Here is a 12,190-nt window from a genome sequence, read left to right as displayed (position 1 = left end):
AATGCTTGATTAAACAATTTACTTCTTATTGCTGCCTTCCAATACAATTCTGAGGTTGGATTCTGCAGTTAAAATCCAAATGGTTAATAATTCTCCCATTTGCTCACAAGTAATTTTAGTGCAAATATAATGAATGTAAAATGTACACTGTGGAATATATAACTTAATTTAGAATACTGCAACACATGTTTAATAAAATGACTAATTTAGCACAAAGAAACATAGAAATGTTACTATCGTTAGCACTAATAAACTTCAAATTCTCAAATAGGTGGTGGCGTGGTGTCATTTAGAAAGTTGACACAAGTTATTGCACATTTCCCCCATATTTGACATTGCATATATTATATTTTACTTTAATGTTTGTATTGAAATATTTTACATTCTACCAATGATACAACTGTGCTAGATGTTAAGTTTTGTGATCACTACGATATAGAGGTTTTAACAGTGTTTCAAATATGTATTTTAGGTGTGGGAATGGCTTAAGTTTTGATATTTAGGATATTGTCATTGGGCTATTTTTGATTGGCCATTGGGCTAGTTTTGTTGCACAGACCTGTTAACCCTATTGTAGTTTATACAAATCTGGAAACACTCCAAACAACATTCATGTTTTCTGTTTCAATTTGGGCATATAACGGGTAAACGCACCGTTTTAGTCTTCCAAAAAGGCTTGGCAACTTGATCTCTAGCTAACCAAACCTCTTTACATGTTGAGGGCAAAATTTCACCCACACTCTCACTGAAGTGACAAACAAGCTCTGTTGAACACATGTAAGGTATCAATCAATCAAGACTCGACAGTTTATCACAGAAATTTATTGACGACCCAACACAGTGGTCAATCGTGGTCATTTCTATTGACTGTACACAAATGCATGTCATTGAACAACTGTACTGTAGCACAAGTGTAACATTCTTGTTTTTTCGATTGTTAAACTCAACCACGTCCCTTATATTTACACCAAGTTCTATAGATATTTCTCTATATATCTTTTGTACAATGTACAATGTTTCAATCAGGTGAAATAATAAGAGCAAACAAATTCTGTTAGACTCTGATCCAGCCAAAGCATGCAGGTTTTTGTCTAAAGTGTGCCTTAGTGGAGACCGAAGAGTTAAAGCATGTTTAACAGCCTTGAAGCAGAAAAAAAGCTGAAGCCAAGAAACACAGAGCAAGTCTCTTTTTATGTGGGGAGGTTTACAGCTTTTACGAACACTTCATGACATTGGCCTCTGCTTTACATTTGGCTACATGGAGAAGCATCCATGCTAAGCACAAGTAGTAGGAGAGCGCTGACCTTGCATGGACATATTTGTGTCAAGTATTGCTTTAATCCTTTTTTTATTTTTTATTTTTTAACTGTGAACACATATGGTGGGGTTTGCTGAGGACATTGGAACTAAGCAGGTCCGATCTTCAAAATGACATGAACATGATATATCCTTGTCTGTTTTTGTGTTAGCTTTTGTCAAAGCATTGACCATTTGCAAAGAACATACTGCAGATACAGTTACATTATGACGTATCACAAAATAGCAGACAGGGATTGCACACTAAATGTACTTTGTAAGAAAATAAAGTAACTATACTAAGTTTCTTTAAAATAAAATCTTCACAGTTTTAAATTATTTGCATCATGATATTGTCAGCTACATATCAGTAAACTATGTATTTCAATTGTTCATTTTAAATTTAGTTATAATCCAACCTTTCATTTTACATGAGGATGTTCATAACCAAGTTATTCCATTACATACATGAAATATAAATCATACAACAAAACAGGACTCTTGGACAGCACTACCAGCACTTCATGCGTACTTAATCATATAGTCACTTCTCATGAGTGCCGATAAATGGAATATTTGGTGAGATTTTGATGTAATTTCCAGATAGTCTTTGGATGAAATGTCGTAAATATAAATCTATTACTTTGGGTTCAGCCTGGTCAATAAAATCTTCTGCTGGTAACGCTATACATCCAGTACAGTTCCTAACTTACCAACATCCTGAAGGGTCACAGACAAACACAGGTAAAACCAGAACATGCACACTAAAAACAGCTTGTTTTGAGCATGGCTTCACATTTTTCACATTGAACAAAAGCAATACAGCAGGTGAGAACCGGGGATTTGTACATTGGGCCACAAAGGTAGCGACCAGTGCAATGGCATCTTTCATAACGCGATTTAGACAGACTCGCAAGCAACGAAGGACCATAGAGGCCTGCACAAATGGGCGTTAGTAAATAATTCTGCATCCACTAAAGGAAAATTAGCTCCTGTTTTTTTGTGTATTATTACAAAAGTTCCATACTGCGGAGGACCCATGCAGATTATTCAACACAGATCGTTGGTTACACGACCTCAAGGCAAAGATGAACTGCTCAGTTTTAAGTGCACTAAGCACAGTGGTAGACTGGAGGGTCATTAAAACGCGTGGTCTGAAACGAATAGCTCAGAACTGACGCACACATGGACACGATGAACATTTGGTGAGAAGTATATACGAAAAGAAACAACTCAAATAAGTTTAGTCTACTTGGATAATTTATGTTGGATCAAAAGACTGAAGGTAGCAAATCCCTATTCCTTAAAACCGCAAAGCTTTAAACACAAGTGCTAGGATTTAAACAGCCGGCATATCATTGTTCTGTGACACAAATACCAAAAGTTGTAGTTTGATGTGAGTATTATTAAGTATATAAATCACCTTTTAAACTCTACACCTAGTGGATGTTTTTGTCCAACTTGAAAACAAATGCTTAGGAACTTGATGGCAGCATCACCTACCGAACTTAACATGCATTGTTGGCTTAGCGTTTAGTGTCGCTTGGAGAGAATGTTACACAAATTCAGGGTTCAGAAGGCAGACTAAAAATATGACATCAATTGGAGAGTAATATAACTGTGTGTGTTACTAAAACTGTCCACAGCGGGTAGCATGGTGACAGTTCCACCTAAAAATGAAACTGACCCAATCCACATGCATCGCCGAGGCAGTGATGACATCAGAAGCCATGGTTTCCCTGGGCACTAACATTGGTTGGGGCGTGATTAGCTTGTCACAACATTGCTAGAATGCTTCCACAAAGTAACGTAGCCCTTGGAATGGTATGAGCTCAGCAGGCTGACGTTTCCGCAACGTTGTGGAGAATTTAGCCTGTGGACTAAAACCCATCTCTTGGCCTTCCCTACAGTTCATCCCGTCGGGCAGGTGCTTGTCGTGTCGGCGGTGATGTTTGAAATGTCTCCAAGTGGTTGGCACACAATAATGGAGCTCTTGATGAAACCGCTGTAAGGAACAGTTGGCATGAGTATGGGGAATGTGTCACACGATGGAGCCCTTGGAGGTTGAGAGATGGATGGAGCGGATGCGCAGGGCCAGGGTTCTCTCGAGGTCATGGAGGACGTCGTAGGACGGGCCTGGACCGGGGCTCTCCGCAGGAACCTCATACAGTAGCTGCTTAAAGTTCTCCAGCTCGATCAGGAGCACCATGTTCTTCAGGAAGTAGCCCTCGATGAAGGCTGCCAGCTCCAAGGCCCCCAGGAACTGAGGATGTGTGGGACGTAATGACAATGAGATACTATTCTTAATTCTGAGTTAATGTCTTGTAATTTTTCCTTAATAATGTTGTATAGAAAGCCCTGCTAAGGTATACAGTATCCAGAGGTATATAATGTAAAAACCATGCAGTACTATAACACAATGTGCCACAATTCTTTGCCTAAATATTCACACAGATACTTAATCTGTATATTTCAAAAGACTAAAAAAAAAGCAAATTAAGCTGCTGACATTCACACAGACAGACAAGCAATTATTAAAACAGGTCAAATTCTCGTTGGCATGATGTATTTGTCTAATCAATGTTATTAACCTCATAAATATGCAAATAAAATGTTAATCCAGGGTTTTACAAACATACAGTGTACAATCTCTGATCCTGACAACACATTAAATACCCAATCTAGGTAAATGTATAAATAAAAGTGCAATAGATTGACATATGAATGAATGTTTCAGAGTACCTTGGCATGTTTGTATATGTCCACGCAGGTGTCGGTGGTGATGTTCTTGGAGCAGATGATTTCACAGTGTCTTTGGAGAGCCTCAAGTTGGAAGAATTTGGCTGAAGACAGGAGCTTTGAAGCAGAGGAACTGTTAATGAGCCAAACTCATCAAGCTTTCAGGTTTATAACGATCAAGAGCAATCGCTTAATTAAGTTTAAAATACATAAACATTAATCAAAATTTCTGCTGCAGTTTTATGTGCAAGAGAGCCTCCATTTGGTAAAGATAAATGAGAGATTACATATAGATTTTTTTTTTCTCAAAGTGTTTTCCGATAAGAACGGCATGAGAAATCTCCCATACGCCATCAGACCGTAATTCAATCATTCATCACATTCAATACAATCTCAAGTCATTAATCATTAAGTCATCATTAGTGTGTGGGTGCCATGGTGATGAAAAAAGGGTTTAGGGTAGCAGGAATTATGAGCATAAAGGAGGAAAGAGAAGATATTTAATATCTTAATAATATATAATAATATTTAATACCTCCATAATTTCAGTGTTCCTGATGTGCAGTGACTCAGTGCCGCCACAGTAGAGGTACTGCATTACCAGCTGAAACACACAAAAAAGGTTCTCAAACTTCTAAGAAACATTTTAAGACAGACGCTTAGCACTAGTCAGAAATGTACAGATGTATTTTGTCACTAAGCCGAACTGTGTTGACAGAGAAGGGAATTAGGGTAGCGCAGTTTGACTGTAATACCACATGAGTTTGAGTTGGATTTATGAATCAGAAGATTCCAACCTGAAAAATGTTGTACTTGACATGACTGATCTCGATGCACGTGTTCTCAGCTGCTGGTCTGTTAGAGAGCAGAGACTTAAACCTGCATGTCAGAAAGAGGTAAAGAGAAAAATGTACTTCCTTTAAGTGCTGTATTATTACTAAATCAATTATTAATAGAGCTCAGTAAAAACATTTACATTTTATATTGTGTGGCTGTAAGATATTCTGAATTGCAAAGTAGGATATGATGTCATGTCATGTCATATCAATGCAAATTAATTCATGAATATGAATTCGCTCATGTTGACAATAAATCCTAGGCCATCCAGTCAGTTTGCATGAATTATTATTCTTGCAAACCTTGCAGATTTGGAAAAGTTTTATTATTAAAATGTTATCTTGAGATGAAATAGTACCAATTTCCAAGATGGCAAAATTGAAATGATAGATAGATAGATAGATAGATAGATAGATAGATAGATAGATAGATAGATAGATAGATAGATAGATAGATAGATAGATAGATAGATAGATAGATAGATAGATAGATAGATAGATAGATACTGCAGCTGTGTAATATATTCTACAATATCAAGACATACCTTGCTGAGGCAGTGAAGAGCAGGACTTTATGTGCATAAAAGGGCTTTCCTTCCACCAGAAACGTCACGTCAGACATCTCTTTATTGTTGAGAAAGTGTGGATCTGTAGGATGTAACACATAAAATGATGAAGTCTCCAAGTCGGAGATGCAATATTACACAACACCAATTACACAAGCTTCTTCATTATTCAGTAGTGGCTTGTATTGTGTTTGACAGGCTGTCATCAACACATTAAATGAAAGAGCATGAAAGATGTCTGTTTTATAATTCTATACCTGACAATAGCTTAACCAAAGCCTAGATGGCACTAGTGTTCAATTTCAAATGAAATTTAACTAAAATTGTATATTCTTTTTTGTCTCCTGACTCAAACTGTCCTTGTGACACTATAGTTTGACTAATGCAGCTCAGTGCATGGATTTAAAAAGCTTAACTCCAGATAAATTTGAATCCTTGTGCAGTTGATTTGGCCTTTTCTAATGATCTGAATTGACACATAATGTGCATAACACAACAATTAGTTTTGGTTGTCTAATTTTTATTTTAGAAGCGGAGCAAAAACAGACCAAAATTACTGGCCAAATTGTGCCTAAAAAGTAAGGTACTCTACTTTAATTTCTTGTTTATAGAACTGATGTTTCCCAGCAACTTTGCTGATGTGCTGAATAGCAGCACAGGCCAAACACTCTAGCTTGTTTGATTCTGTTAAATTATTGATATTGTTATTAATGTAGAAGCAGAGCAGAAATGGAGTCCCTTTTAAAGGCGAACTTAACAAGACGGTTCCATTGACATACTCACCCAAACGTGACGTTTGCTTCTTTTTGATCTCTGTGAGTTTGGGGATTGGGAAAGGCCCGTAGCATTGGGTAAAGATTACTGACAACTGCTGGCTGATCACCTCGTTCTGTAGATCACACAAACACACATGGTGTGGTTAGACCCTAAATTCTGTTTTCTAAAAGTAAAACACATACATAATGCGTTGTATCAAAAGTACCAAGCCTACGGTAATAGCAACACGGCACTTGAGATGAGCTCTGTAATGAGAGGATTTATCATGTTAATTACAGAGAAAGCTGAAACTGGTGTGGCTGACGTTGATTGCCTGTTTGCTCAGAGACAGGGACTGACACGCAGTGATAACAATAATGCAGAGGCTTACGAGGGACATTAAATTCTAAATAGTGTTGCAAATAATTTTAAGTGTTAAATGACGCTGCAATATTATAGAGACTAAAACATAAGCTACTAAACTATTAAAACAGTTTTTGTTAAAGGGATAGTTCACCCAAAAAAGAAAATTCTGTTATAGTTTACTCACCCTTAAGTTGTTCCAAACCTGTATGAGTTTCTTTGTTCTGTTGAACACAGAAGAATATATTTTGAAGAATGCGAGTAACCAAACTGGTCCCCACTGACTTTCATAATATGAAAAAGAAATTACAATGGGGACCAGAATTCTTCAAAATATCTTCTTTTGTGTAACAGAACAAAAAAACTCATACAGGTTTATAAAAACTTAAGGGTAAGTATGATGACAAAATGTTATTTTTTGGGTGAACTACCCCTATAAAGTAAAAATAAAATACTATTAGATGGAAAAACTTAAAAATAAATAAAAGCTAATTCAAAATATCAATAAATACTACAATTCTATTTAAATAATATTAAAATAACACTGATGGCAGACAGGAGGAGTGTGGCTGTGGCTCTGAATTGATACACTTCACCTTGATTAAAACTCTAGACACTGAATGTCTCCTGTTATGATCAGGAAGTACCGCTAAATAAAGGACTGATACTGGCTCAGGCTGTAATAAAGCATTGAGAACAGACCTTGCTGGCTCGAAGGATCTGGAACATGAGTGGCAGTCCGTGCGTGATAAGTTCCTCTGTGTACTCGTCTTCTTTAATGCAGCTGAAGTCCTTCAGCAGGCCTTGGATCAGCGGTCGCCGCTGCTGCACGAAGCACGTCCGCAGGGACTCCAGCCACGTGTGCAGGGTCCACGGCACGCCTGCATATGGAATCCATATATCAATTATATGCAGAATTATATTCCCTCAGAATCAATCTGTCGCGTCCATCGATCTGTCAATCCTCAGTAAGGAGAACTAATGCAGTGCATATTAGTGCAACTACACTACACTAAAAATTGGGGGTCGGTAAGACTTTTTCATGTTTTTGAAAGAACACTGTATAAAAGGAAAGGATAAACAGTAAAAAAAACAGTAATATTGAATGATTGCAATTTCAAATATATGTTTTCTATTTATTCCTGTGGTGGCAAAGCTGAATGTTTAGCATCATTACAGCAGTCTTCAGTGTCTTATGATCCTTCAGAAATCAATCTAATATGCTGATTTGGTGCTCAAGACATATTTATTATTATTATCAATGTTGAAAATAGCTGTGCTGCCTAATGTTTTTGTGGAAACTGTCATACATGTTTTATAGACTTTTTGATGAATTGAAATAGAAATCTTTTGTAACATTATAAATGTCTTTACTGACACTTTTGATCAATTTAATGCATCCTTGCTGAATAAAAGTATACAATTCTTTCATAACAAAAACCTTACTGACCCCTTTTGAACGGTAGTGTAAATAGCGTCTTTTAGTAGATAAATATGGTGCATAGTGATATTGACAGACAGAAAACAATTCACACAAAAGATATTCATGGGTATCTAGTTAACTAGTAACTAAGGGCCTCAAACATCTTTCAAAGAATGTCTTTCAAAGATTTGATGCCACTAACCTGGTAGTAAACTTTGGGAAGCTATTAGTTCAGCCTCAAAATTAGCATTATAGTAGTCAGTGGATTGGTAAAAAGAAAATTAAGTTTTTACCTTCACGAGTAAGATTGGAAAATGGCTGTTTTTATGTGCAATGTGCATCAGATGCCATCTGAGGCTGAGACTAATCTCTGCATGACAGATGTGAGCCAGGCGGTAGATGTCTGTGGTAATCGTGCAGTGTTTTTACTAACCCAGGCTGCGGATGTCTATGGTAATGTCCACATGGCCGTGCTCGGCACTGTGGTACATGGCCTCGCGGAGGGCTCTTAGTTTGGCCTTGCCTGTCCGGAGGGTGCCTTCGTTCTGTGGTGCTCTCCTCTCTACGACCTCTGTGCCCTCAGCTAGGATCTCCTCCAGAGACAGCACGTCCCCCTTGTCCTTTTCAACCTGAGACAGAAGCTTCCGGAACACGTTCCTGCAGGAGCAAGTGCACGTAACAAACTCGCTCAGGTATGTATGCTCAAAGGAATAGCTCACTCACAAAACAATTACTCACCCTCATGTTGTTTTCAAACCTGCTGTTACTTTTTTGACAGTTTTTTTTTACAAAGGCTATTGTGTATACTTTTAGGCTATAATAATTGGACTACTTTTAGGCTATAATCATTTTTTACTTTGTATTTTTGGAGCTTGACAGTGATTATGAACTTGAAATGTATACAAAAAAATATTATAATAGAAAAAATATTATTAAAAAGAGCTGCTTAAAGAATCCTCAAAATGCTCTTTTGTTTTTTGCGCGCACACACACACACACACACACACACACACACACACACACACACACACACACACACACACACACACACACACACACACACACACACACACACACACACACACACACACTATATATATTTAAAATATATTACAATAGAAAACAATTATTTTAAATTGTAATAATATTTTACAATATTACTGTTTTTATCTATCTATTTTTTTATTAAATAAATGCAGCCTTGGTGAGCATAAGATATTATAAAAAAAAAAGAAATGTTTTACAGACCCCAAACGTTTGTACATTAGTATAAGTTCAGAACGTCATGACATGATAAATAATAACAATATACTTTTTGTGTAAAGTAAAGATTGACTTTTTTTTCAAAAACAAAAACACTGTCATAATCTGACTGTTATATGCAAAGCCATTAGCCATTGAGGATTACTTGCGTGCAATCAGTGGATTGATGAGTACAAAGAGTTTAAAAAAAGAACGTCTATGAAATACTGTGAGTGCTTCTTTATGACTTCCATTTATCAATGCATTCCAATGTGTTTTTCTTCTCTGCTTTACCACATTTTCTTGTCTTTGTAAACTCATTTACTTTCATAAAAGTACCAGCGCTCTACAACTGATCTAATATGCATAAATAACCAATCACTGCGACATGCACAACTGCAAACATCCCTAGGACTTGAAGCCAAAGACATCCAGTTCTGGCTCAGATACAGATGTGTCCCGTTCTGAAGCCCTTTATAACGGATTGCCTTAATACCGCAGAGGTGGGTGAGTTGGCTGTTGAACATGCTGGATTCTCATTCAAACGTATGCAATATGAATTTTAATAAGTTTCCATTATGCAGATCTGGCCATAGGTGAGGCTGAATGAATGAATGAGCATGCAGTCATCCATACTGTTCACCAGCAATGATGGGGTTGGAGTTATATAGTAAATTACACACAATTTTCCAGTCAAATACACCAGCTCAGCTTTTACAAGTGCCAATAATAACACATCAGGGGTTCAGTTCTGATAGATTAAGTTTCTGCAGTCAGAATGATGTATAAGGACAGAAATAATGATATGTGTGACCAATGTGTCAATAAACTAATGAAAGTTTAGTTCCCCGTTGTGCTGGTGGTGAATGTGCTGTCACTTTATACACTTCATATGTTGTTGAGTCATTGGGTGTGCATTACCTGTGTCCATGTGATGCTGCCAGGCTGTACGAGTTCATTTCACCCAGCGGACCAGAGGAAATGCCATTACGGTAAGTGGTGCCAATCAAAGGGTCTGCTCCCCTTTCCAAAAGCAGACTGACCAGCTCAAAGTTGCCTGTTAAAAGAAGACCATTTATTTTACATTAACTTGGCTGATGCTTTTATCCAAAACAAGGCATTTAGACACCTACTCTCAAATGTGTTTCTTGTGACTGTATTACAAGGTGGATGGTCTCTTATGACAACATACATAAAACACCATGCAAATATGCTATGTGTTGATAAAGTGCAAAAATATTAAATAAAATAAATATAGTGTGAAAAAATCTCAGTTATTTTAGTTAATCATATGTTGATAGTGTTAAAATGTTAAAAAAAAGAAAAGTAAAAAAATCCTGTTATTTTGGTCCATTATATGTTGATAAAGTAAAAAAAAGTGTGAAAAAATCTTTTATTTTAGTCAATCATAATCATTTCAATTCATTAATTCATTAATTTTGACAGTGTGAAAAAAATCTCAATTACTGTATTTTAGTCTCCTCCTTTTACCATAAGACATTGAGTTAGACCAGTTTTGTGTTATTTATTTTCTTTGTTTAGTGTAATAAGGGGATGGATTAAGTTGCGGATTTTGTTTATTTTGGCCTGATTGGCTCCTCCGTCAACAACTCCCTTATTCATATTAAGCTACAGCATAAATTTAAAATAGAAAGTCCTTTATCTCTTATCTGTCATGGTTTGACCTTGAACAGGTCATAAAAAGGTACACATTTTACCAGCATTGCGAGGGCTTGCTTTACCAGTTGAGCTACAGGAAAAAGTATTTATCAATCCAATTGTCTAGCAGGTTGTCCCCAGATTGATTTTCTAATGTAAATTAGCAGGCTGTCCTGTGCACATCCACATGGACTAATGAGGAGAAAGCTTTTCTAAATTAGAAGGAAAACCCGAATGCTAACACTGGGGGTAATTGACCCAGCATACAGCAAATGGGGCGTAATCAGTGAGGCCTGATGAGCTTTGGATCCGATGAGGCTCAAACAATCCTATCCGCAGCTATTTCTGAGGGGTCACAAGGGAACACAGGCATATGGTTAAACCTGTTTCTAGACATTTCGTCTCAATCGGTTTGGCTTGTGTTCCTTCATTCCCCTCTTCTGCATGAGAAGATACAATTTTAGTGCACCCCCATCCTTTTTTATCCCACAGAGAAGGTGCCCATTACCAGCTGACTCAAACCTGAATTACCCAAGTCTTCAAGAGTGTGTACGCTAAGTGGGGCAGACAGGTAATTTTCAGCATTATGCTGGAAAACACTTGGCAAATGTAAATGAATATCACTCAGGTCAATTCATATTCATAGGACTGCCACAGCCGGGATTATGAAATCTCATTTGGCACTGGTTTCAATGCATCATTCCACCTAGTGGACTTGTCACATTCACACTGTGGATGTAAAGGGGGGGGGGGGAAACTGCTGTTCCTAAGGCTCATTAGCAAGTTTGCAAAGAGGAGCGACGCAGCCCCATCAGTCTCTGAATAATACTATTATGGTTCTGGAACCAGTCTGGGGCACAAAAGTATAATGTCTTCAGTTTGTCAGATAACAGTCAGCAGAGACCATTTGGTTGAAATTAGAGGCACAAAAGGAACAGAATGTAACCATTTAAAAAATGGGTCCTGGATCTAGAGTAAAAAAATCATCTAAAATGTATTTACTCACATGAAGGCTCCATAATGTAAATGCCACTAAGGCAGTACTCTCAAAAATACTTTATCTACCCCTAAAAATTTTATTACTACCTTAAATAAATATGTATTTCTATAATTATTCTGATATGAATATGATATTTGATATGAATATCACTTTATGATATTCTATATATTTTTTTTTTTTGTCAATACAATGAAAGTCAGCTAAATCCAATGTTGTTTTGGACCCCATTGACTTTCATTGTAAAAACAAAAACAGTTGAAACATTCTTTAAAATATCTGCCTGTGTCACAGAAGAAAGTAAGTCATACAG

General features: G+C 36.9%; 1 protein-coding gene across 4 annotated transcripts in view; it reads right to left on the bottom strand.

The window, feature by feature from the left end:
• Positions 1–807: 807 nt before the first annotated feature.
• btbd11a (BTB (POZ) domain containing 11a) overlaps positions 808–12,190 on the bottom strand; it is a 131,245-nt gene continuing 119,862 nt past the window's right edge. For 3 of the 4 annotated variants that reach the window (XM_077234638.1, XM_077234639.1, XM_077234640.1), the window contains 9 exons: positions 10,143–10,278; positions 8,413–8,636; positions 7,259–7,437; positions 6,221–6,326; positions 5,417–5,519; positions 4,833–4,914; positions 4,571–4,639; positions 4,039–4,152; positions 808–3,559 (listed from right to left, as the gene is read on the bottom strand). In XM_077234638.1, coding sequence (XP_077090753.1) covers positions 3,338–3,559; positions 4,039–4,152; positions 4,571–4,639; positions 4,833–4,914; positions 5,417–5,519; positions 6,221–6,326; positions 7,259–7,437; positions 8,413–8,636; positions 10,143–10,278 — 1,235 coding nt within the window. In that variant the 3' untranslated portion in view covers positions 808–3,337. The remainder of the gene's footprint in view (positions 3,560–4,038; positions 4,153–4,570; positions 4,640–4,832; positions 4,915–5,416; positions 5,520–6,220; positions 6,327–7,258; positions 7,438–8,412; positions 8,637–10,142; positions 10,279–12,190) is intronic. The other variant, XM_077234641.1, reaches the window with a different exon arrangement.

The sequence above is a fragment of the Siphateles boraxobius genome, unplaced genomic scaffold (assembly GCF_051911475.1).
Source record: "Siphateles boraxobius isolate OS27281-9 unplaced genomic scaffold, OSU_SipBor_1 19, whole genome shotgun sequence".
NCBI lineage: Eukaryota > Metazoa > Chordata > Actinopteri > Cypriniformes > Leuciscidae > Siphateles > Siphateles boraxobius.
This window is presented reverse-complemented; position numbering and strand designations above follow the sequence as displayed.